General features: G+C 44.4%; 1 protein-coding gene across 1 annotated transcript in view; it reads right to left on the bottom strand.

Annotated features, from left to right (window-relative positions):
• The window catches only part of CACNA1A (calcium voltage-gated channel subunit alpha1 A), a 253,604-nt gene that overhangs the window by 193,811 nt on the left and 32,328 nt on the right, over positions 1-27,465 (bottom strand). The window contains exon 3 of the mRNA XM_079966539.1: positions 9,947-10,239. Within this exon, the coding sequence (XP_079822665.1) occupies positions 9,947-10,239 (293 nt within the window). The remainder of the gene's footprint in view (positions 1-9,946; positions 10,240-27,465) is intronic.

Here is a 27,465-nt window from a genome sequence, read left to right as displayed (position 1 = left end):
CAAAGAGGCAGATTTGAGTCAAGTTGGTGCAGAATCGCGGGTGTCTCCCCCTCTTGCTGTGACCAGCTCCCCTTCTCCCTGCCCTCCTAGAACTATGAGAGGCATGTAGCGGGAGGAGAAAAGGCAAGCACATAGGCACAGTCTCCGATTGCTTGGGGGGAAACCCAAGAGAGGAAGAGACATAGCTGGCTGTGAGAAGGAAGGAACCTTTAGTCTCAGCAACTGCTTCAGGGGGACAAGACCGGAGTTGTTGTGCTCATTAGGCCTGACACTCCTGCTTTGCTAATAAAAAGGTAACTTTAGCCTGCTCAGTGTGATTTTCTGCTGGCTCGCTCCTGTCAATAACCAAAGCTAAAGTTCCAGTGTTTTCCCCTTTTGTTCATCATCATCATCATCATCATCATCATCATCATAAAATTTATTTATATCCTGCCCTCCCTGGCCAGAGCCGGGCTCAGGGCGGCTAACACCAGTAAAATTACAATAAAAACATAATGAGGGGCAATTTAAAATACAGGTTAAAAATACAATTTAAAATGTAGCCTCATTTTAATAGTAGCCCATAGATCAAAACCATAAGGGGAAGGAAACATAAGGGTCAGACTGAGTCCAAACCAAAGGCCAGGCAGAACAGCTCTGTCTTGCAGGCCCTGCAGAAAGATGTCAAGTCCTGCAGGCCCCTAGTCTCTTGTGACAGAGCATTCCACCAAGTCAGGGCCAGTACTGAAAAGGCCCTGGCCCTAGTTGAGACCAATCTAACTACCTTGCGACTTGGGACCTCCAAAGTGTTGTCATTTGTGGACCTTAAGGTCCTCCGCGGGGCATACCAGGAGAGGCGGTCCCGTAGGTACGTGGGTCCTAGGCCGCATAGCCAAGGATTTGTCAAACTGAAATCCTATACCCAGAGAAGTAACCTCAATAGTGTTCAGTAGGACTTGCTCCCAGGCAAACGTGTATAGGGGTTGCAACCTAAAGGAGTAATTTGCAAGAATATGGTGATACTAAAGTGGCTAATGAGATTGTGCAATCTGAATCCCTGAATAGTTTATGAGCATCACTTCTGGCAAGTTAAATGTAAGATTGCAATGTGACACTCCAGAAGAAATTTGAGGAGCTGAAGACAGAAATGCTAACAATAAGGGTTTCGTGTTTTTATTTAACTACATCAGGAGGAGGAAGTCAGCTGGGAATTGGGTGATGGAGCCATTAGACCATAAAGGTGTAAGAGGAGCAATCAATGACATCAAGGCCATGAAAGGGAAGCTAAATGAAATCTATGAGTAGATTGATACTTGCTTAGAATATAGTGGGACTACATGTTTGCTGAAATTGCTGCACATACACCGTGGTGTAATTCACATTCACCTTGCATGATTAAGAAAACATGCATAACACAAATGAAACAGGTGCAGTTGCAAATCTTGCCAGGAACCAGGAGTTCCTTTTCTTGAGCAATATTCCCCAGCTCCCAACCAGTAAGTACAATAAACAGAAGGGCTAAACTGGGTTCAGTTTCCCAATTTTCAATGGGAGTGGGGGATAGGATTTTAACGGGGATAGAAACTTGAAATAATAGCCAAGCCTTCCAAGGTATAGTCTACTTTCCAATTTTGATTTGAAGGAGCTGATTACCAGATTAATGTCATCTCACTTGTCAAATTAACACTGTATCAAATTGAAGGAAATTTAATTGCAGATGAAATATATCATGGATATGACATGGATAAGAACAACAATTTTCAAGAGATAAAAAGGTTCAAACTGTTGTCTGAGAAGTTTAAATTGATAAACATATTGGGGGACAATATAATAATCATCCAACAGTTGGGGAAGATCTTATACAAAATAGCTGAACTAATCCACATATGTAAGCACCACTAAAACTGGCTCCTGAAAAGAAAACTGGCTTGAAAAGAACTAACATAAATACTTTTCTTTTAGGCAGCAAAAATAATCTTGAACATTGCCATCCAATAAGCATAATATTAAATAATGTGGGAATCAAGAGAATTATTAGACTCACTAAAAATATGGTAATTTAAAGAACCATTAGCACAGTTTCTGCAAAAATAATTGGAGTTCTTCAGCAGAATCTACCAACACAAGGAAAAGGATATTCTAGTTCAACATTCCTCACCCTGGTGCCCTCCAGAAGCCTGTTGGTCATATATACATAGATTCAAAACTATAAGAAGATCTCACAATATACGGGATAAAATGACAGATGACAGCCAGTGTCTTCAAGTGCCAATGAACATATGCAGACTTGGATAGGTGGGGGAATCCAATTTACACACACACACACACACACACACACACACACTCTGTTTAGTTCATCTGTTTAATGGCCACTGACTACACAATAAATTGGATGACTGCAATGAAATGCTATATGACCAAAAATAGACAGCTGAAAACAAAACCTGCCATTTTATATAGAAATCCTCAAAGGGACACAGAACCAAGATGATCAGAGGATGCAGCCTCAAAAAAAGGATTCCTTTGAAAGATGGAAGTGACATGTGAAAGTGTTTTTTTTTTAAAAAAAACACCTTTGTTTCAATACAGCATCATACGAGAATGATGCACTGTCATTAAATAAATCCCTAGCATTGTTATAGATGCCCACAACACCTATATATCTGCAGTATAAAATTTCAAGTGCAACAGGTACAACTAGCTGAGAAAAGAACTACATTTTCCCAACAACAAACCACTGCAACTGATTACTGGGAAGATCCAACCCCAGTAATGACAGCTGGAAGCCCAGCTTCAACTATTTCTGTCCTTCTAAGACTGTGAGGTGATTTGGTTTTTTGCAGAATTTTGAGTAGGCCTGTTTTAGTGGGGTTCAGACATTATGCAGAAGTGCCGTCAGCCAAATATTAGAATATACTTCTGCCATTTGGCTTCTTGTAACATTTGTATTTCTAGTATCATTCAAAGGAGAACTTTTGCATCTCACCCTGTGGTCAAATACATAAGCTCCTAAAGTGCCACCAGCCAAATGAGAAAGTGACTGCGCTTTTGACTCGCTGCTTTTCTTTGACAACATCCAAAGCAGCTCCCAGTAGGGAAATTTAGCTCTGAACGTACCCTGAGAGAAAGACTGAGCTCTGGGAAATGGCATTCTCATGGGTGTCTACCCATAACCCCCAGCCCCTTAGCCTCCCTGCAAAATAAACAACTTGTTGCAATAAATGCAGTCTATCAGTTCTCTATCTCCCCTCAATCCCCCTGCGTATCTTTGCTGGCAAAGATAGACTAGTGGCAAGAGAAAAGGCAGGGACCATGGAACCATCTCCATCTTTCTAAATTCTTACTGGCTTTCTGTAAGATGTAGGATATGCAGATCTGTAGTTTAAATGCTCACAGAAAGCTAATGCACACAGCAAGCTATGCATGTTGCCATATTGGCTGTGATTCCGGCATGAAATTGTCACACAACCTCAACCCCAATCTAGACTCCCTTTTATAACAGCCATCAACCGCAATATCTTCTGTTCCAGAAGGCTGTTGGAATCAAACAGCCATGGTTGTTTGTGGAAACCCTTTCCCTGGGCTATACTAACATCCTCTAGCAACTAAGTGCAAACCAGAGAGGCTAGGTTCAAGCTAGAGAAGCAGGTTCTAGGCACACTTAATGGTCTGCTGGCTAAGCTACCCCACAGCAATCCCACTCTATTCTTCCTCTGCAGTAGCTTAAAAGGCTAGAACTGCCTAATGCACACTCTTTCAGATTCTCATCTGTGGTCATTCAAACGTTTAATTATATGGACTGCAGTACCATGAAGAGGTCCAGCCAATAATGACCCCACAAGACTCACAGGAAGTGACAGATTATGCCTGGAAATTTCTAAATGAGTCAAGGCAGATACGGAGGGCTGTCACAGCTAACTGTACGAAGACGGGAGGAGGACTAAGGCACAAAAAAGGCCAACTTTCTCAAAGGCGTCAGCAGTGTCGCTAAAAGGGAGCCTATGTTCTCTTGAGCCCCCACTTGCTGCTTTAATTGGAAGGAAAACATATATTTCTCCTCCTTATAGGTAGCCAGACCTGACAGCAGTGGGGCGGGATTAAGTGCTGAAAATTAACCAAGGCATTTACAGCAAAAGAGATCAGGAGGGGCTGCAGCAGCAAAAGAAAGTGCCTGTCAACAAACTGTTCAGCACTCCTCTTTTATATCAAACAAGCAAAGGTAGTGGCATGAACACCAAATACCTAGGAGCTGTAAAGTTCTATGTTCCGTAAGAATAAAGAGAAACAATTAACAAGCCAACCATTAACTCCCAAAGAAGTACATGGTATTAACTGATGCCAGAGAAGAAAACAGTGTCTCACTGCTGAGAGCTTCCAAAGAACCACCAGGTAGTCAGAGACATGACAACCTTCAGTATCATTGCTCTGAAACTGACAAAACTGTGGTCTGTTTCCACACTATCTTTTCTGCAGCTGCAAGGGAAGTGTTGAAGTTCTCTGCCTGCAGTTTTAAGACAACCAGTTCTTCTATCCTTTATGATCACACACAGGTTATTATCCAAAGAGCAGAAACCCTGAACTGCATTGGTTTTTATGAGATTTGGCTTGGGAAATTCTTCCATTGCATTGGATACATGGGCCACAGTGCAGAAAGCACACCAATATTGTCAAACGCCATCTAACCTCATGCCACAACAGGTATTGTTTTTATAACCATAGCATGCAAACAATAATGGGCCAGTTGCACTGATTAAGCAGTTTGCTGCCAGTTTTTATTTGTGCCCATCTGTCTGTAGAGTATACACACAGCATATAACCACTGCATCCGTGTTTTTAATGCCAACTCAATAGTACACTCACATCCTCGTTCTAACTAACGCTGTTACATAAGATGCATTCTTGGAAAAATTAAGTGCTAACAGCAGCATAAAGGACTAGCACAATTTCCCCCAGCCAGTCATAGGGCACAATCTGCCTGGAATTTATTTTGTGCAAGCCCCTGTGAATTAAATGAGACCTGCACAAGAATGAAGATTCATTCATTTCACTGAGGCTAGAGCAGGGGTGCATCCTAGTATATTGTACCCCCCAACCTGCTTTGTTTTGGTTGAACATGCCCCATGTCACTGCTATTTTTCTAGAAAAAGAAATGCTGGAACTCACCAGGAACGCCTCCCTTGTTCTCTTATAATGGCAATGGCGCTCACCTGAGAGGTGCCAGAACTGAGTTCCGGCGAGTTCCGGCTGAAAAAGACCCTGCCCCCAGTAAACCCATTTAAGTCCAAGTCCTAGTACATTGAACACCAACCCCCTAGATACACAATATTAGAGGAAGTGTGGGTGACTTATTCTTCATCTTCCTCACTGTCCTTAAATTCTGAACAAAGCAAGGTGGCATGCATTTATCCCCTACATAGAGATGTGCTCTTCCCCCATCCTGGTGCGGAAGTAATGTGTATCTTCCTATGGGAAATATAGACATCACCTTTTTTTGGAAACTGGAGAGAAAAAACATGAGTCACTCACACTTCCCCATCCACAGCTTCTTTCTTAAGAATATTCAATGTTGTCCCTGTGGTTAGAGAACAGGCTAGAACTCTTCATCATTTGCCAGCTCTAGTCAAGGTCCAAGAGAAACTTCTCAAGTCTTAGAATAGCTCTGGTCCTCTGTGGCTTTTTTTGCAAGCCCCTAAGCTTGCTCTGAGAAATGGCTGGATCATCCATTTTGCACAATGAGTAGGACTTCCACTTCCACAAAAGACATAGGTGGTTGGTGAGGGAATGAGAGCTCCACCCTGGCTAACACAGCCTTAGACATGGGGCAGTATGTGGCCTCTTGGATGGTGAGAGTACCTTCAATTCTATGCCAGAAAGAAACTTGCTTTCCTACCCACCTGGAGATTCAAGTGTGTGTTTTCTAGATTTAGGAATGTTCTCAGAGAGAACCCGAGTTCAAATACATCATGCCAGATATATTAAATCCAGTGCTAGCTCTTTCATACAAATACGACAACCTTGCCTGGATACAAACACAACAATGTTTTGGCACCAATCAGTATTCCCTACTCCTACACCAGTGTTTATATTCCTTAAAAATAAAAACCTGTGTGAATCCACATGCCCATTATTAGTAATTAGTAAACATCCCAACAATTGCAAGGTGGAAAAGAACAGAGGGTTCTAGCCCCTTCCCCCCTCCTATACTTCTCCATCCACACTCCACTGTCCATCACTGGGGCCATTATCACAGGTGGGGCTCGGGCCCTTGATAACATACATTTCCCCTGCTACCCAATCCAGAAGGAGCATTCAGAAAGGGGGAGGGGAGGGACAGAAGCCGGGAAAGATCTAGCAAGTCTCCACTTCCTGTTTTTAGACAGGTATTGTGAACCTTCTTATTCTGGAGGGCAATTTATAATTGATTCCAACTATGGTTGTTGGAGGGGTTTTTTAAGGTTTTGATCCTGATGTGTTTTACATTTGAAATTTTAAAATGCATTTTCACTATTACATTTTATTTTTGTGCAACTATTAAGTATTATTTTGAAAAACGTAATATAAATTATATTAACCAACTACTAAAACACTCCACATTTCTCCATTCTGAACTCAGGTCCTGATTTTGCAGGGTAGGGAGTACAAAAAATATGCCTTCCTTCTTTCACCCTACATCTGCTTTCAGCAGGGGAAGATGGAACCTTGTTCTACTCCTCAAGGAGCCGCACAGTCTCCCAATAGGCAAGTCTGCCTCCACTGAAAGCACAAAGGATAAGCGCTTTACTTTTCCCTACAGGAATGAACAGCAGCCATTAGTGCAGAGGGTTAAACCTGACTCTAATGATTCCAGCACCTGTAGAAAGAAATGGGATTCCTTCTCACCTTAGCCCTACATTGTAATCACTTTGTCCCAATAACTTAATAGTATTCATTCAGAATTGATCCAGCCATTATCCATAGGATCCCACCCTTTCATGCATTTCTTAGTCATGCTAGAGCCTGGCTGTCAACCTTTAGTTTTGCTGGATGATCACTTTGAGATTGGATGGAGGGATGGGGAGCACAGCAAGCCAAGGCAACAATCTGCATTGCCCCAAATACCACATCCAAGTGCCGCAAAAGCAACCTCTCTTGGCTGGCAATGGAGGAGAAGAAGACACCACCCTTTGGAGGGGCAGGTTTGCCTAAGCATTGTTAGCCCCTAATCTACAGCGTGATGGAATGTTAGAAGAATATGATGGGACACTAGGGAAAGTGTAACAAAAGGAGAAATTGTTGGAGATGAACTGGGTTTTTTTAGACAGATGATGGCTATGATTTCCATTAATAATGAAAATGAGGTAGCCTTGTGCATTGAAACAGGGCTCCCACATTGAAGGCTATGGTACTGAGGTAGAAAAGTTCTGTGTGGTTACACAGCTCTATCTGCCATAACTGACAATGGGCCCCTCATGTACCCACAGGGCTCAGACATTGTGGCCATTGTCTATAATACTTTTTTTATTGTGCAAAGGGCACTGCAATCCTTGTCTCATTTATCCTTCCAACAAACTCACCCTATAAGCCGTGGTTTGTTTATTCTCATTTTACAGATATAAATTAAGTCTAAAAAGATTACTAGGATAACTTGCCTAAAGTAATCCCATAAGATTGTGGTTGATCTGAGATTACAATCTGGATTGTCAGGAAGGGGGGAGGGAAGCCAGCACTTCATCTACAGGATTAAACTGCTCTCATCACGACCAAACTCCCACATTTTATCACATTCCTCTCCCTAAAAACAAAAGGAGCATTGCAAACTCACATGAAACAATAAATAAAGCAAAAACAACATGATACTTCAATAGATTCTCAGGATCTATAAACAATTACAGCAAACAGAGAGGAGTTTGGCTGATTCGCTTTTCATCTATCCATCACACATCTGTCTCCACCCATCCACCCTACAGTTTTCTTCAGTACCCACTTTTACTAACATCAAATATCTGCAGTGCTCATGCTTGGTAATCCGTATTTCAATAGTGAGCTTGATCATTTTCAATGTATGTATTTTAAGAAAATCATATTTGCAAGTATCTACTGTATGATAAGAAAGGAACCAGCAATGTAACCTGATTGACTTGTTACACCTGCATTAACTCATTGGTTTCAAGAGACTTGCTCTACCTTCACTTTCCTGTAAACAAAATGTGTATTCCCTTCTCACACACGGATGACAAAATTGCACACACACATATGCTGTGTACAACACAACTACACTTTAAAAAGACTTTCTACACACACACACACACACACACACACACAGCACACCTGCTCTAGAATACAGCATCTTCCTGCAATCTGCCTCATATTTTAGCCCCTTGCACTTGAGTGTGTCAGGATTTTTAGCACATTCCAAAATAACAATTACCTCTCCAGGCATAATATATGTTGTCCCTAAACCATATTCTGACTCATAGCAGACACTAAACTTTTCTAAGCAAGGCAGGCATAGGTTTAGAGTCTATGAAACCCAAAGACTCATACAAGATACAAAGTACTATACAAACTATTATAACAGAAAGCAAGATCTTTTACATACCGAGTTGATGTGAGGGAGGCAGCGGCTGCAGATCTTGCATTTTTCTCCACCATCAGAGGACCTGAGAAGCCCCCTCTCCCCCTGCAAGGCCCAGCAGAGGCAGATGAACCCAACATGCCTCCTATATCTCTCACCACCCTATGCCACTCCCAAAATACTGCCCTGGGCTCTCTGAACATATCTAGGACTTGGATAGTAGATAACGGATAGCAGACCCATGAATCAATGAAGAGGGGCACTGAAATCTCATGCTGGACCTCAAAACTGGGAGGGTGGAGGAGGGGAAAAAATGTGCTCAGTGGAACGTATTGATGGTTCAGTTTCACATCCCTTTCTCTTGATTTCTGTCTCTAGTATGGGGGCTACACTTGGCTCAGAGGGCCTCTATTAGCTTGCTCTTTGCCCACCATGTGCCTTTTCTAGAGACTAGGCTGAGGTTGGCTCCTCCTGTCTCAACACTACCTGACAATTCCCCCATTAATAAGGGCCTTTATTTTCTGCGCAACTAGCTAGACACAGTGCTTTGAAGCCCCACTCTCCACAGCACACCTCTGGGAACCAAGTTGATTGCTGACTTTCCAGAAGGCACATGAAAAGCCTGGCTCCATATGCCCCTCTGCCTGAAGAAGGGGAAATGAAGGCATGACTAACAAATGCAGTCTCCAAAACCCTGAGCCAGAGGAAATGAAAACTGATGCTATCGGTCCTCCTCGTCCTCTCCTTCCTCCCCATCCTCCCCCCCACCCGCCTTTGCATGGATGAAAGACAGCTGGCTTGAAAGAGCAGCTCAATAAGAGGTATTAGAGGTACAGTGGGATGAGGGAGAGAAGGGAGGAATAAAGAAAGCAGGAGATGCTTGGCTTGGTGAGAGGCAACTGGCCTCTGCACAAGGGAGGCTTGCATGTAGGGAGAGAGAGAGAAAGAGAGAGAGAAAGAGAGAGAGAGAAATCCACGAGGCAATATACAACTTAAAATCAGAGGAGAGACATTGGGGGGGGCAATACATCAATTAAGCATTTCAGCTAGATGGATCAGAGCAAGGATGCATTCAGTGACAGAGCTGTCAGCCTCGAGGGTTGCATACATGCATCTGAATCGTGCCTTGAGAAATCAGGGTGGAAGATAAAGGTCCCTTGGTAGAGACATGCTGACTAGGTGGGGTAGCACATGCAGGAATGATCCAGATGTGGTGCATGAATGGGATGGGTATGCAGTCGCTGGGCTGGGGGATGTGCAGGTAGGCTTCATGCATAGAGACAGGGTGGGCCAGGCATGCAGGCAGGAGCCAAAGTGGGACACAGGCTTTGCCATTGCTCTTTCCCCCTTAAGTTTGAGATGTTCACTGCGGCCTAGGTTGCTGGAAGCCCCCCCCCCCACAGAAAGGATATGGCCATTCGGTGATCTTTTTGGCGTATTTCCTCACCACGTTGTCCTCACTGAAGAGGAAGAGGGAGCGGTTGACAGTCAGGCAGCTCTGCCGGACGGGGATGGGGTTGTAGAGTGCCATGGTGCGGGCTCGCTGGGCCATTGACTGTTTGTATATCCTCTGGGCCCCCGGGGGACCACTTTGCCGAACGCCCCCGGCACCCCGGCCACCTCCGCCGCCTGCCGTTCCGGAGCCAGCTCCCCCTGCACCTCCTGCCCCATAGCGGGCTGGCACCTCGTCTCCAAACCGAGCCATCCTGTAAAGAGCAAAGGGCCGGGGGTTACGCCGCTGAGGATGCTGCTGGAGAAAAGAAGAAGCTCATCACATCCCATCGGCTGCTGTAGGATGCTGCTAGGGAAGCTTGCAGCAGAGGGAGGGGCACTCAAGCTGGAGAGCGGTCGGGAAAAGCAGCAGAGATCCTGGACATTGTCACTCTCGCCTCCCGTTGCAGGGAGGGTGGGGGAAGCGATGTACAAATTCCCCACCCTCTGCCCAAAAGGTTGCAATTGTCAGGGTGGGAGCCACACCCCAGAAAAAGAAAGGGGAAAAAATCACCCCAAAATTGTGGGTTGCAATTGGGGGGGGGAGCAAAAAAGACCAATGCACCAAAATGCCCCTAAAATTAATTACAATGAAAAAGAAAAAGAATCAATGCACCATCAGTTAAAAATATTTCAATTTAAAGAATAAAAAATGCATTGCCACTGGGAGGGAGAGGAGGGGGAAATGACAATTAAATGTAGCGACAGCAGCACCTCCTCCCCACTGAGGGAGGGAAAAAATGCAATTAAAGAAATCAAATGCACCAGTTCCTTGCTCCTGCCTCTCTTCTCAAGCCCAGAGGGAAAGGAAATTGAAATAAAAATAAAAATAAAAAAGATGCCATCAAAATTAGGCTCACTGTCTAGGTATTTGCAATGCAATTTGATGGGGAAAATTCAGGCTTCCTCTGTGCCGGACAGCTTGGCAAATGTTTGCACTCGCAAAGGAAAAAAAGCATATATATATATATATATATATATATATATATATATATATTTCTGTAAGATTTATGAAATCAGTACATGCCCTCCCATCTCACTGATAGAGAAATAAAGTACTGCATTGGTGATGAGGGGGGAAAAATATATTTCTTTTTTAAAAAGCAGAAAAATACCCCCCCACACACAAAAAAACCCCCAAAGACACCCTAAAATCAAAAGAAAATCCCCCCTCCAAAGGTTTCTTTTCACAGGAGCTTCATCCTGTTATCTTCAGCACTGTCCAAGATCTGAAGGCGAAACGGTTTGGGCTCTCTTTAAGCTTCTGAAGCTGAAGGCTGTGCTCCCCCCCTTCTTGCTATCCAGCGGTCTCTCTTCCTGCCTTTTTCCCGTGTGACTGCGTGTATGAGAGTGTGTGCGTGTGAGAGACACAGAAAAAGAGAGCGTGTGTGTCGGTTTTGCCTCAGCTTGGAGTTGAATGCAGCAATGACATCCTGTAAAATCCAAAAATGAGAGAGACAAGAGAAGTAGTTGCCATCCACCATCTACTCATAAGGGTTCCCTGGTTGCTGCAATGTCTAGTATTTTTTCCTGCCCTGTATTCCTCCTCCTCTCCTCCACCGCCTCCTCCTCCTCTTGGGTAAGCTAAAATAAGACTGGTGTTAGGGAGGGAGGGAGGGAGGCAGGCAGGCAGGCAGGCAGGGAGAGAAAATGGAAAAAAAAGAAAGAAAAGGTCTGATTCACTGGCAGGTTGAGCTCTAATGTGCAGCAGTGGATCGATTTAATGCAAGCACAGAGCATCCCAAAGCCTCGGTCAGGCTTGGCACATGATGGCCTAGAACCAATAGCAGGGGCTACAGCCCAACCAAACCCAGTTGGGTTTCTACAGGGAGAGAAGGACACACACACACAGCTTGATGGGGTAGGAAAAACCTGCATACAAATGGCATCTCTCAGCAGCCCACACCCTGGCAGATTAGACTGATGTCAATTCTCTGATGTAGACTTGAATATCTCTACCCCGCCTTCATGCCCTCATTTGGTATAAAAATCAGGTCAGAATGGGCTTCCCTTACTTTACACATTTTATAGTGAAAGCAGTTGGCAACTACCAAGTCCTGGGGTGGAAGTGGGGGCAATGTTAGAACCGCCGTTCAATGTAAGAAATATGATACTGCTGGAGTGAGTGTTAGTAAGGCATGCAAGTGTAAATGTGCATACACAAGTTGGTGTACCATCTGCAAAGTCGAAATGTGCAGATGGTTGCATGTGTGTGGCACAGAACTGTAAAGTGCATGTGCCATGGACATAAAGCTGAGATATCTGAGCAAGTCAGCCAAACTGACGCTCCACTTGTTAAAATAGTTCTAGTAGCTCCAGTGTTCTCTTTGCTACACCAATATACAAATAGTGAATTCCAGTGGGTTGGACTGTGAGCTTAGTTTAGCTAATGAGAGTATCAGCGAGCATATAGAGGTAATCCAGTCAACCTTGTGTATTTAAGATTTCCAAAATGCTTTTGAAAAAGTCCCTTGCCCAAGCAGTCATGGGTTAAGAGGAATCCTCTTATGCAGAGCTTTTTTTTTCAGCTGGAACTCACCGAACCTGGCACCTCTCAGGAGATGCCATTATAGGAGAACAAGGGAGGTGTTCATGGTGAGTTCCAGCACCTCTTTTTATAGAAAAATAGCACTGCTCTTATGGATCAGCAATTGGTTAAGGAATAGGAAGTAAGGAGTAGGAATAAATGGACAGTTCTTCCAAAGAAGGCATGTAGAAAGTGGACCTGTGCTTTTAAACTTGTTCATAAACAATCTGGAGTTGGGGGTCAGCAGTGTGCTCATAATTTTTGCTGATGATACAAAATTGCTCAAGGGTTTAAAACCAGTGCTTTTTTCTGGTGGTATGCAGGGGTACGCATATCCCTAAACATTTTGTGAATCTTTGTACTTTTGTCCATTTACTGTATTTATTTCCCCCAATTTGAACTATAAAATGGTGATTTTCTTGAGTTAAAATGAGAGTACCCCTGAACATTTTTTTAGGAAAAAACAATTGGTTAAAACAAAAGGGATTGTGAAGGGCTCCAAAAGGACCTCTCCAAACTTGGTGACTAGGCAGTAAAATGGCAAATGCAACTAAATGTAAACCAGTATAAAGTGATATACATTGGACAAAAAAATATATAATTTAATGATTATGCTAATACAGTCTGAGCTGCTGGTGACTGACCTTGGGGTTATAGTGGATAGGCTCAGTGGAAATGTTGACCCAGTGTGTGGCAAATTCCATGGCAGGGATCATTAGGAAAGGGTTTGAGAATTTTTTTAATGTCAATATCATAATGCCATTTTTAAAATCTATGCTGCAACCACACTTGAAATGCTGTGTGTGGTTCTAGATGCTTCACCTAAAAAGCAATATTGTAAAGCTGGAAAAGTTTCAGAGAAGGGCAACCAAAATGTTTAAGGGGGTGGAGCAACCCGCATTTGAGGAAAGGTTAAAACATTTGGGGAGTTTTAGTTTAGAAAAGAAAAGCAAGTAAGGGGAACGGGATGCCCCTATTTTAGTTGGAAAATATTGGGGGGGGGATGGAATATGATGTCCCTATTTTCACTGGAGAAACACTGCAGGGTATGTGATTGAAATTTATAAAATTACACATGGTGTAGAGAAATTTGGTAGTTTTTCTCCCTCTCTAATAGCATTGAACATGTTAGAAGATGAATGATAGACAAAATAAATTACTTCTTCACACAGTGCACAGTTAACCTTTAGAATAAGCTCCCACAAGACATAACGTGGATGACTTTAAAAGAGGATTAGACAAGGATAAGGCTATCTATGGCTGTTAAGACATATATATGTCCTGTCTATGGCTATGTCCACCTTCAGAGGCAGCATGTTTCTGAATGCCAAGTCCTGGAAATCACAAGTGGGGAGAATGCTACTGCACTCATGTCCTGCTTGCGGATTTCTGACAAGGATTGTATTGGCCACTGTGAAAACAGGATGCTGGACTAGACGGGTCTTCTACCTGATCCAGTAGGACCATTACATTAAGTTTTTATAGCATAAATAAACCTTTTCACTGTTGTTCTAGGTTTTGGGTTTATCTACCCTGGTATACATCTGGACCCATTCCACTGGTTTGAGAATTAGAAGACTTACGGCTACTTCACATGAAATGTACGCCCAACAAAGGATACAACATTGAATTAACCTTGCAGAAACTGCCTCCATGTGACAAACCGGTATTAATGAGCAGCGTCTTTCTTTGATTGCTGGGGATCTCTTCTACGCTGCCGCAAACATTTATTTTGTAGGTGTGTGATTGTGTGGAAAACATTGCGTGGACAGGCGGAGTCCCCAGATCCCGAGTGGTCCCCCCCGTCATGTGGAATAACGACTCTAGACAACGTGCTATGGGATTAAATTGGCCACAACTTTATTAAATTTCAAATGTGGGTAGACCTTGGCTCAGGCATTGGGCGTTCTCCCTCCCTAGTCCCCAGCCGGGGACCTAGGGAGCATCAGGGTTATCCTGTGTGTGGGGGGGGGATGGGCCGGCTCTGGAGAACATATGTTCAAGCAGAGATAGCCGCCCCCGTTACGCCGCCGCAGGGGAGAGCAATGACGACCTTTCGGCGTACGGCCAAAGCCTCCCTTCAAAAACCCCTTTAACGGGGAACCCTGGTATCGCCGCCGCAAAGAGGAAGATGGACTAAAGGATTCCGCCCAAGGCCTGATACCGCCAAAGTTGTGACGTTTTGCTACGGGAAAGGCGAAACCTGCCAATGCAGGGAAATTCCTTTCCGGCCCTTTAACAGCGACCTTATCGTAGCAGCGCCCGCATACCTGTGGAGAGGTTAACCTGCAAAACCTATGAAGAAAAGTTAACCTGCAAAAGAAGACATTAACTGAGGGTGGGTAGGGTGGGAGAAGCTCTGGAGCCAAGTGAGGATTAACAAGTAAGATCCACCCTCTATTGTGTGGGCAGGTAATCCCTCCCCTTACCTGGCCTGGTTTCCCTGGCAACGCTTCCCCCAGGTGGGATTGGACAACTCACTGGGGTAGGCGGGGACCTCCAGGTATCCCACCTGAGGGAAGGCAAAGCCTATGCTGATGGGGCCACTCCAGATCCAGGGCTGCACGCGTCCACGCAAAAGGCGCCCCCCGTTTTAAGTGGGGAGCGGTCATTCCCAGCCAGTAAGCCATTTTAATCCAAGCAGCGTGACACTCAGATTTCAGGGGGAGCAATTTAGCCAGCAATCCTCTTTCCCAGAGGTAGGGAACCTTCAATTCAATGGCCACATTCCCTTCTGGGAAACCTTCTCAGGGCCATATGCCAGTGGTGGGGCAGGGCCAGAGGCAAAAGTAGGAGGGGCAATTTATGTAAAACTTACACACACAAACATCTATCTGCTCTCCATCCAGGAAAGCAAGAGGGATCAATTGAGTTCAAGGGCACATTCCAGCCAAGCAAAAACACCCAAGGAGGATGTGAGGCAGGGCCAGCGAGGGTTGTGGCAGGGGGGGAGTGTGTGGCCTGGAGAGAGTCCCAAGAGGAAGAGGCCTGGAGGGCTGCATTTGGCCCCTAGGCCTGATGGTCCTAGCCATGCTTTATCCACTGAAAACAATGGAACTTCTGAACAGGTATGTACAAAACTGCATTGTTTAGTGGCATCCATGCAGTGGATAATTCTGTCACATTGCCTTTATCATACTGCTCCCTTTCAAAACAGACTCTGTTTGGCATCTGTCTTCTCCACCGCTGTAACAGCAACACATCTCTCACTATGTAATTTCTCTTCATCATATGGCACATTTCTATAGTGGTAGCACAGCATGATGCCGACTATGATTAAGGAAAGAGCGTGGAAAAGACACCACACACAGCATGCTTCCAGTAGTAGCCACATGACAGAAGCAACATGTACCCCAGCGGGGTGAGTGGGTGGCAAAACAAGATGGCCCACCCCAGCCACTAGCTGAATAGAGGGTGGAGCTGTTAGCACCTGAACAAGTGCTTTAAAAACTGGAAGTTCTATATGGGAGAAGACACCTATGGGGCAAGAAATCTGGCTCCAAACTGTATAGGTCTCTAAAGATAAACACCATCACTTTGAATCTAGGTTGGAAGCAAAGAGGTAAACATTGAAGACTGAACATATGTTATACATACCCTGCAATTACCTCCAGAGATCACTCTGGCTGCCACATTCTGAACCCTACACAGCTGAGGAACAGCCTTCTGTGGCAGCCCCATATAGTGCATGTTATAGCATTACCCTAGAGACAAACAGTTCAATTTTGGCTACAATCCTAAGCATGTGTATCTGAAGAAGTGTGCATGCACACGAAAGCTCATACATAGAACTAACTTAGTTGGTCTTTAAGGTGCTACTGGAAGGAATTTTTTTATTTTGTTTTGACTATGGCAGACCAACACGGCTACCCATCTGTAACTGAATCCTAAGCATGGTTTACCATGAGTAAATTCCCCTGAATTACCTGGGACTACACTGCTGTGTTTTGCTTCTAATAATGGAGGACAAAAATAAAGAAACTGTGCACAATGGCAGCTTTTATTGGAATATTTGAGGGCAGTATCCTACAGCAGTCCTGCTATAGTGACTACAGTGGTACCTCGGGTTAAGTACTTAATTCGTTCTGGAGGTCCATTCTTAACCTGAAACTGTTCTTAAACTGAAGCACCACTTTAGCTAATGGGGCCTCCTGCTGCTGCCGCGCCACCGGAGCACGATTTCTGTTCTCATCCTGAAGCAAAGTTCTTAACCTGAAGCACTATTTCTGGGTTAGCGGAGTCTGTAACCTGAAGCGTATGTAACCTGAAGCGTATGTAACCCGAGGTACCACTGTATAGGGGAAACCCTACTGTGTACCCTAGCTCCTTCTTGAAAGATAAGATAAAGGCAGCAGAGTAGGAAGATGATGTGGTGTGTGTGATAGACTCAGTGATGCCATTATTTTGCTCTGTTTCTTACAGATCACTATAAAATAACAGCATTCTGCAAAGGGGTGGATAGAGCTGTCTGTCACAATGGTATTTCTGTCGGTGTCTGCGCTGGAGGGCAGAGACCCTGCTTCAGCCTCAGCCATGCTGTTAGCGGCAATAGCCTCAGATGCACAATCCAGTAATATACACTTCATACTTTCTCTCTCTCTCCCTCCATCACCTCCCCCACCCCCCATCTAGCTAGCCCTTTGCTTCTCAAGGGTTGCAACTGGATGTGGGATTGAAAAGCTTTCAAAGCTAAGTGGCACCAAGGAATATTTCAGGTCATCTTAATAAAATAAAAAAACTGTTGCATTGAACACTGCTAGCCAGAATTGAACCTCAGTGGCATATACGCCAAAGGATAAAAAAAATAGCAGTGCTCTTGTGTACTTTTAGCATTCCCATTCTCTCACAAGGGTTCACTTGGTCAGCCCTTCCCTTTCGCTACTGCAAACTGCTGATAGCTCAGTTCTGCCTACTGTGTGGAAGATTGCCAACTTCCTTAACCAGCCTATGCTGCTATGCTGCTTGATCTGCAGCTTTTAGCAGCAAGGAGAAAAGTGTTGTATGTCACCTAATTGCTTCAGATCAAGTCTGTGATTTGTGAAAGGCTGGAAAATCCAGGTGTAAATATTCATTTCCCCTCCCCTCTGCATGGATCAACAGGAAAAACAAAAACTGGGCAGGACCTCTAAACAGAATGATGATGATGGTAAAAGGCAAAGGAGCGCCCGCCCCGCAAGCCTCAAACCACTTTGCCTGCTCACTCTGGACAAGCTGGTGCTGCAACTGTATTTTATAGCAGTTTCTTTTTTTGGCCACAAATCAGGTCTGAAACACTGGACTAAAAAATGTCACAACATTATCTGAGTTCTCTATAAAGGGTGGGTGAAGAAAGGGTAGCAATTTGAGAGAGGGGGACTAGCATGTAAGGAAGCAGAAACGAGCACTGCTCCGAGGAGGAACAAAACGCATGCTGCAAATACATATGTGACTAGGCAAGACCTGCAGTTGTGTGTACAGAGCCTATACATACAGTTTGTGAGTGTGTATGCTCTTTCGGGTGGTCTGCCAATGTATATCATCCACCCACCCATTTGCACCTTCTGCTGCTTCCTTGAAGCAAAGCAGGAAAGCCATCATTTTGGCAAACCAACATGTCACATCCTACCATATGAAGGCCAGTGCCAAGGATTTGACATTCTACATGTTATGCACTAAAGTTCTCACCCAGGGCCAGCAGGGGGATACTGTAGATAGTTCAGGTCCACATATGCAAATAAGGGATTGAAAGTGACATTCAGTGATTGGATAGTTACAGAAAATGGTTACTGTTGCGTTCTAGTGGAGCTCTATATAAGCAGGCTGGCCGAACCCTTCAGTTCTGTTCTTTTCTGGCCTGTGAATAAACAAGAGCTGTTTGAAGAATCGCTGTGTCGTCTGATATCTTCACCCACAACTTAACACTACATGCACAGCATATACACTACAATAAGTGCTGTTTTTCTAGAATGCCTTCCTTGTTCTCTTATAATGGCAATGGCACCCACCTAAGAGGTGCTGGAACTGAGTTCTGGCATAACCCAGATGCAAAAAAGCATCTGAGCTATGGCTCTTTCCTCTCTTGGGGGATGGAGTGGCCTGCTGAGCCAGGCCCTCCTTTTATCTCCATCAAATTAGGCTGCCTGGAAGGCTCCCTCCCATCATACATTTCTCCTTTCGCTTCACCCAAGCCACGGCTGCTTTTCCTCCCACTCTCATTCTTTATCCCGAACAAGGAGTACTCTTCAGCTCCTTCCAACCTGGGGATTTTTATTCGAGGAGGAGGAGGAAGAAGGATACAAACATTATCCAGACTAATGGCTGGTTTTGTTCTCTTGATTTGGGTAGCAAACATAACTGATGGTGAAATCAGGCTATTTCCTTTCCCCACACTGTGACAGAATCCCAGAATTCCACAAAGAAAAATCACCCTGCCCCTACTTAGCCAATTAAGTGCCTCATACGCACTACCCTAAAATAAATAAAATAAAATAAAATACTGAGCAACAGAGGAGTGACTTTAAAAACAATGATATTTCACAAAATAATAAATGGGAATAAATATAAATTTTAAATGAAACATCTGCACTCTCCTGGTGCAATGCAGGAGCACACATATACAGAACTAGTTTTAAAGAAGTTCAGGGAGGCAAGCATGACTGCCACCCACTCATCTGAACTGCTTCCTCTTCTGCATTCCAGGTAGAATAATAGATTCATAAAATAAGAGAAGGGATCCCAAGGATCATCTAGTCACCCCCCCCACTGCAATTCAGGAATATTTTTGCCCAATGTGGGGCTCAAACCCACAACCCTAAAATTAAGAGTCTCATGCTCTAGTTTTTAAAAACCTTGATGGTTACACCCTCCTATGTAATGTAAAGCCAGCCCTGTTTGTATTTCTTAATGGCTGCAAAAACCACCATGGCAGCTCAAATATTTTGATATTGTACTAATTTTGATTGCTTTATTTTGCAATAGTGAAGGAGACATAAAATCAGAGGCCATAAAATCAGAAGGTAACACAGCTAATTAAATGCTTAATTAAATAAACAAGTTTTTAATGGCTATGAGAAAGTGAATCAAAATATGGCCCAGTGAGCATTCCTGAGGAGGCTACTCCTTAGCTGTAGCATCACCAGTGAAAAGGTCCTGCTCTGGATGTGAGAGGATATTTCATTTCAAATAGAAGGAATACACTGCCCAGAAACCACTCAGAGTGACTGGGGAAACCCAGCCAGGTGGGCTGGGTATTATTATTATTATTATTATTATTATTATTATTATTACTACAGTATACAATAAAAGCATCATTTGTAGATCTTCATGTGCAGGTAGCTTTGTATGGGAGGTTAAACTCTAAGGACATTGCACCCAGACTATTTAGACTTTATAGGTGATCACCTGCATCTTGAATCAGGAGGAGGAGGATTATATACCGCCCTTCATCTGTAGATCTCAGGGCGGTTCACAGCATAAAGCTAATCAGAAGTCAGTGCTGATCAGCAAATGCTGATTTAATATACTCTCTGTTCCTGGGCTCTATCAAGAACTAAGCAGCAACTTTCTGCACCAGCTGGAGCTTCCAAATGGTCTTCAAAGGCAGACCCACAAGTTGGCGTATAATGTAACAGCACACTGCGTGCCAACATGTCAGAAAGTCCCAATGATGTACGTGTATGCACACACACATTTTTAATGGAGAGCCACTTTGGAGGGGTATGTAAGTGTGTTGAGCATAGAAGCAAATGGTGTGTGCACACAGTTAACATTTTCACGACCAGACATCTTTCTGTTCCACATCCCCCGCACTTGCTACATTTCATTCCTATAATTTTCTGGATGCACACGAACCCTCTCAAGGCTGCTTTTCTTTTCTTTTTTCCAAATGCTGCTAAAGCTTCCTTTTGTGTGTTGGTTTGTTGCGTGTAGCTTGCCCGGCAGTGTAATTATATGAATAGAATGGTGGTGGTCAACTCCACTAGCATCACCTAGTGATGGGGATACTGCACTAATGGCACTGGATCAGTAGCAACATGTAGTAATAAAGACAAAATAAATTTGGGATTTAAAAAAAAAATCATTTGGAAGTAACTTGAGTCCTTGGAGCACGAATAGCCAATTAATGCCCCTTGGAACAGACGGGGCTTGTGTAGCAGTGCACCTATCAACTTTTAATCAAAGCCTTTTTTAATTATTGGGGTGGGGGAAAGAAAAATGTTTTCAAAAGTCATGAGGGATAGAGGTGTTCCACAGTTTAATGTGCCATCCTACCTTCCCTTTTTGGTCACTAGGTATGTTCAACTGAACATGCTCTGTGTTATGTACTTAACCCTCTGCAACAGTGATGGTGCCCTTAGCCATTTTCTGAGAATATAAAAAGAGCCTTGCTGGAACCCACCAAAGGCCCATCTTGTCCAACTGTAAGCACAGGTGATCTGACTGGGCAGGGATCTGCTGTCAACTGGGAATTCTATAGTGCAGCAGTTTCCAGCAGAGCTTGCTGATCAGCACTGACAGCAAGCCTTGCTTGCCAAGGAACAATTGGGAGCACACTTAAAGGCTCCTGATTTTCCTTTGCAGCTGTATCTTTACCTGCCTCACACCTGATGCCACATATGACCCCCACTGAGCTAATCTGGTCAGCAGCTTGGAGGTTCTCCATCCCTGACCAACTGTATAACTTCTATCTGGCTTTGCTTTATCCGGTAGGAAAAACATAGCAGCAATTAGGATGCTAAGAGTATTAGCTAACATGCATATAAAATACATACAAACTGTATGATAGATGATAGATAGATAATAATAATAATAATAATAATAATAATAATAATAATAAATTTTATTTATATCCCGCCCTCCCCAGCCGAAGCCGGGCTCAGGGCAGCTAACAATAATCAAATAATCAAACAATCAAATAATCACACATTCAAAATATTTCATTATAAAAATTAATTAAAATCAAATTAATGGCAACCGATTAAGCAAGATTCTGTGCAGGTTGCCAGAGGAGGGAGTCAGGCTGCGCCCTGACCAAAGGCCTGGTGGAACAACTCTGTCTTGCAGGCCCTGTGGAAAGATGTCAGGTCCCGCAGGGCCCTAGTCTCTTGTGACAGAGCGTTCCACCAGATTGGAGCTGCAGCCGAGAAGGCCCTGGCTCTAGTTGAGGCCAGCCTAACCTCTCTGAGGCCTGGGACCTTGAGGATGTTATTATTTGCAGACCGTAGGTTTCTCTGTGGGGCATACCAGGAGAGGCGGTCCCGTAGGTACGAGGGTCCTAGGCCGTATAGGGCTTTAAAGGTTAAAACCAGCACCTTAAACCTGATCCTGTACTCCACCGGGAGCCAGTGCAGCTGGTATAGTACTGGATGAATGTGATCTCGCAGCGAAGACCCCATAAGGAGTCTCGCCGCGGCATTCTGCACCCGCTGGAGTTTCTGGGTCAGTCTCAAGGGCAGCCCCACGTAGAGCGAGTTACAATAATCCAGTCTGGAGGTGACCGTCGCATGGATCACAGTGGCTAGGTCAGGGCGAGAGAGATAAGGGGCCAACTGCTTAGCTTGGCGGAGATGAAAAAATGCCGCCTTTGTTATAGCTGTAATCTGCGCCTCCATAGAGAGGGAGGTATCGAAGATTACACCCAAACTCTTAATGGACGGTGCTGGCACTAATTGCACCCCCGCAAGAGATGGGAGTTGCCCCCTCAATCCCATATCGTCCCGCCCCAGCCAGAGGACCTCTGTCTTCGAAGGATTTAACTTCAACCGGCTCCCACATAACCATCCAGCCACAGCTTCCAGACATCTCGCCAGTGTGTCTGGGGCCGAGTCAGGATGGCCATCCATCAACAGATAGAGTTGGGTGTCATCAGCATACTGATGGCAGCCCAGCCCAAAACTCCGGACAAGCTGGGCGAGGGGGCGCATAAAGATGTTAAAAAGCATCGGGGAGAGAATCGCACCCTGAGGCACTCCACACACCAAGGAGTGGCGCGATGACAATTCCCCCCCAAGCGCCACCCTCTGTCCCCGACCAGAGAGAAACGAGCGCAGCCATTGAAGGACTGTGCCCTGGATCTCCACGTCGGCAAGGCGGTGGTCCAGGAGTTCGTGATCGACCATGTCGAAGGCTGCTGACAGATCTAGAAGAATCAGCAGCCCCGACCCGCCTCGATCCAGCTGCCTGCGGAGATCATCTGTTAGGGCGACCAGAGCCGTCTTGGTCCCATGACCAGCACGGAAGCCGGACTGGAATGGATCCAGATAGATATAGATGATAGAGATAGATGATAGATAGATAACGGCATCTTCCCGCAGACACATCTAATGACCCTCTTGAACAGAAGGGTTTTAAGGTGTCTTTAAAGAAAGTGGTGCTCTGATGGACCTCTCTCAGAAAGGCTATTTCACACCCTGCTACTGGGCTTCCTATTGACTGGCCACGATGGGAAGCTGGATGCAGAAACAAATGAATGTTTACTCTGGTCTTGTAGGCCCACTTCATGGGCAGATGCTGCAGAGGAATTTTTTTTTCCTTTGAGGATCTTAACACTGAAGAAAGTTCAAAGAAGGGAGAAATCAGGAGTGGTACTCTTTGAGACACGCATAGATGTGTATGATATTTCAGGGAATCACCTGCATGCTGAATAGTGCTCAGACACAAGCTGTTAGCCGGGGCAATCAGTAACAGGGAAGATGGAGTTCCCAGACAGTCTGTAAAGGAAGACACATCCGGTGGTATCCAACTAAGTTTTAGTTAGCATTAATGCCAGATTTAGGGTGTTGTGGGCAGTTCCCCTGCACAGGGTGCAGAGCTGAGGAAGCGCAGAAAGGAAGGTGAAAGGGAAGAGGACATCAAAGTAAGAAATATTTAGGAGGGGGAGCCAAATTTTGTCCTCACTCAGAGCACCATATTACCAGAGCCTGCCCCTGGTAAGAGTAGATCTACGGAAATTAATGAATCTAGTGTAATCATGTTCATTAATTTCAGTCAGTCTACTCTAAGTAAAGCTTCACTGAATGCCACCCATAGGCACATTTCTAGCATTATTTTTTCCTTGGAAAGTGCTTACCGTGAGTTTCCGAGGTATGCATGCATGAATGTGCAGGATGGTTAGTTGTGGCTCAGCCTCCCACAGTTGCTTAAATCAAGAGCACAAGGACCAGCTTGCAATTGTAGGTAAAAGACTGGCAGCAACACAGAAGATAATATCAGGGGCATTGCTAGATATTTAAAGGACTCGTGACACAGGCCCATGACACAAATTTGCATAACATTTCCTAATGCTGATTTATATGTATAGATGCAAATATGGGCTGACTTTCAGACAAGGAGAAAAACAAACTCTGGCTCCTTCTATGAGAGCCTACTATGGGGATTGGGCCTTTTGCAAATTAAGATGGCAGGTAGCTGTGCTTCACCAGTACTGTGCTTTTCAACATACCCTGTAAACAAAGTTAAAAGAAAATAGGGGAGAGCAGCAGGAGATCCAGGGTCTAGTGCATAAAACCCAGCCCACGCCCCCCGGCCATCATTTAATAACACTCCTGCAGTACATAATATTCCTATATTCCTGTAACTCAACAACTATTCAGCCCTCAAGAAGAAGAAGAAATAGTTCTTAAGTAACTTGTGGAATTTGAGAAAAAGAAGCTAAGTTTATATAATTGCAATGGTTTGGATTTATTTACACTTATATCGTGTGTGTCCCCCCCCCCATTGTGGATCCCAGAGCAGCATGCATCCAGGCACTGACCAAGTCCTAGCCTTGCTTAACTTCAGCAGGGTGGCAGCCTCATGCTCCTTCTGACCAAAGCCTGGGGCTCTGGGATTTAGGCTTTGGAAAGCACACACCTTTAAAAATGAGGGCAAAGCCTCACAAGTCCCTCATTGGGTGAAATATTCCTGCATTGCAAGGGGTTGGATGAGATGATCCTTGTGGTCCCCTCCAACTCTACAATTCCATGATTTGATGAAATCACTTTTCAAGGTATATATATCACAACAGTCTGAGGATTCTAAATGCCTGGCCTGCAGCAAGCTGTGAGTCTATGAAAAGGGTGGAGCACTTTACAGCCATCCACACACACACACACACACACACACACCCTCTGTCTTATACTCTTAATCGGTCTTTATTTATTTCTGGAAATGGTCTAAAGCAGGACACTGGACTGGATGGATTCCTTGGTGTTCCCTGTTCTGGCAGTTCCTGTGTGCATGTGGGTCTGAGGATAAAACAAGGCCCAAACTTGTATTGAAAGGAGGGAGGCTGCTGTCTAGTCATTTAAATACCCTATAAAAATCCTAAATATCTAGGACTGCTGCAGCTGAGAGAGCCAGCGCTCTGCACACAAGGCATAATGGGCTGTCGTGTTTGAGTCCCTAACCTATTTTCTATTCTCCCTTTTCATTCCCACCAGCCTTGACGTCACCAGGTTCCTTTGTTTGAGGGTAATGCTTTTGTCCCATGCCAGCAGATCTGAGGCTGCCTAAATATAGTCCTTAAGGCACCAGCGTCTTAAGAACCGGTCTAAAGTACCTAGCTGAAAGACTCCAGAAGTGAGGAAATAAGCAGCACTCTCAGTGATTTCTGAGATCATTGCCCTTGGCCCTTTCCTTGCAGTGGGCCAGGGAAGATAACAAAGCTACAAAGGAAAGCAAAATATAAATGCATGCCATAGTCCATTATTTATTTATTGGGGAAGCTGTTTTATGCTGGCCACAGCACCCAACAGGGTAGGCAATATTTTTTCTGCAGCACCCTGGGAGTACAGTTGGACTTTGAGCAAGCAGAATAGGCAGATTCCCCCCTGCTCTGCACTGGAACAAAGCCATGGTCCTTCTGCCCTAGGTTAGCGGGAGCCAACACAATTGGCTCTTATAATGGCCCTGTGGCAGATTTACCCTCAATAGCCCTGAGTTGCATGCATGTTGAATGGTCTGCACCTAGCTCATATCCACCTACACTGCAGGCAGGATAGGATACTGATCAGGCATGGCTTCTGTACAATAAAAGCATTATGGAGAGGGGCCACATAGGAACATACTAAGACGCACCCATTCCTTCCTCCCATGACAGAGCCAGCAATGCAGATATGGGCTACATATTGAGGCTCCTGGGTTCCTTCTAATAACAAGTATGGATGGGTCACTTTCCAATGTGGAGAAGATACCTGTTTCTTTAGGAGCCCTCAATGTAGTCGTTCCAACAGAACTTATTGAAACAGCTTTTTAAAATAATTTAATTCAATTTTAAAATACTTTGAACATCTGAGGATTTCAGATTAACCTTCCTAGACTGTTTTTTTAAAAAAGATTGTAGGTTATAGGCAGTTCAGAAGTGTCATATAGTCAGATTAAGCTGACTGTGCGGATAAGACATAGACTCCCCCCCCCCCTTAAAGAGGAGATAGAAACTGCAGCATTAGACTTAGGAAATTTAATCACTCTGGCTTTGTGAAATTATATGATATGTAAGCAACAGGTATGGACCACATTCCATCTTCTGCCTGCTGATTGTGCCTCCTTTCCCTGATACCATGATCTTCTCCAACATGCTTACATTGACAGGGTAGTCATTGATCCTCTGGCCACCATTAGCTTAACTGCTCTAATGCCACACTAGGCAAACTTTGGCCCACATAACTGAGTGCTTGTAGAGAAAGGTCACCGGAAAACTTCAAATCTGAATTCCAAGGTCAATGAACACATCTCTGTGAAATTAAACCCCTTCATCTTTGGCACCATGCAGTGAGGTTTCAAATAGCATCTCGCATGCATATACAGATTGCAGAACAGTTGTACAGACTTAGAGCCATTTTGCCGTTGCAATATAGTCAGCTTGTTGCTTTAGAGGTAGAATATTAAACAGCGTCTCCTGTTATTCATAGTGCAATCTTCTGTACTCAAAAATAAATTTCATTTAGTTCAAGGAAGCTAAGTTTCAGACAAATGGGTACAGGATTGCAGGCTCAATAATGCAAATAGCCTTTCACTCTGCCCTCTTTCACTCACTCCTTTTGCCAAGTAGTTTGCTCAAATGAGAATCACTTACAACAGGAGTGGCCAACTCCCAAGAGACTGCAATCTACTCACAGAGTTAAAAACTGGCAGTGACCTGAAACTGGGGGTTCAGGTCAAAGTTGTTAAGCTTTTTTTAGGAAGGAGGAAGGCCCATTAAAATGTTGAGCTTTTTTTTTAGGGGAGCCACAGTTGTTCAGCTTCTTTGAGGGGAGCCAGTGATCTACCGCAGACGTCCAGTGAGCTACTGGTAGATCACAATCTACTAGACATGCCTGACTTATAGCTTCTGTTTCTCCCTTAAGACCTCACCTCCACTTATTTCCTCTCTGGGAGAACATCTTAAGCGCTTTCGTAGTATTGCCATGGACCCTCTACAGATTCCAGCCCACAGAAGCCCTCTAGGGAGAGGAGAGCTCTGCCCATGCTAAACTGCCACAATACATTGGAAAACAACAGTGCCCACTTTGTTTAGTTACTTGAGGGAAGGAGAGGTTATATTGGCAAAGTGGAAAGAAGCAGGAAGAATGGTAGCTACCAAGCTCCGTGGGACAAAAATCTCTCACACAGCCAAGAGTTTGCTAAGTCAACTGTCAAGGAAAACATCACAAAATGAAGAAGTCTTTCTGTGCAATGCAACTGTCTTGTGTGTTTATCTTCTGAAAAGTCTTTTAAAGAAAGCAGCTGTACAGGAGACAGGCCTTTCCTCCAGAGGGATAGTGATCCCTTAAAAAAGAAAGACAGTCTCATTTCCCTCAGTTGTGAAATGTCTCATTGCCCTGAAAAGCAGCACTTTGAAAGAAAAAAAATGCAGCAGCAGTTTCTGGTATTTCTAATAAATGTAATTTCAAGGTGGGGGAGGGGGGTCTCATTCTCTGCGAAAACTAAAGCAGTTTAAGCAGTGTGGCCTGTATTT

This window comes from Podarcis cretensis (genome assembly GCF_951804945.1).
Source record: "Podarcis cretensis genome assembly, chromosome: 2".
Lineage (NCBI taxonomy): Eukaryota > Metazoa > Chordata > Lepidosauria > Squamata > Lacertidae > Podarcis > Podarcis cretensis.
The sequence above is the reverse complement of the archived record's forward strand: the minus strand, read 5'-3'. Positions and strand labels throughout refer to the sequence as shown.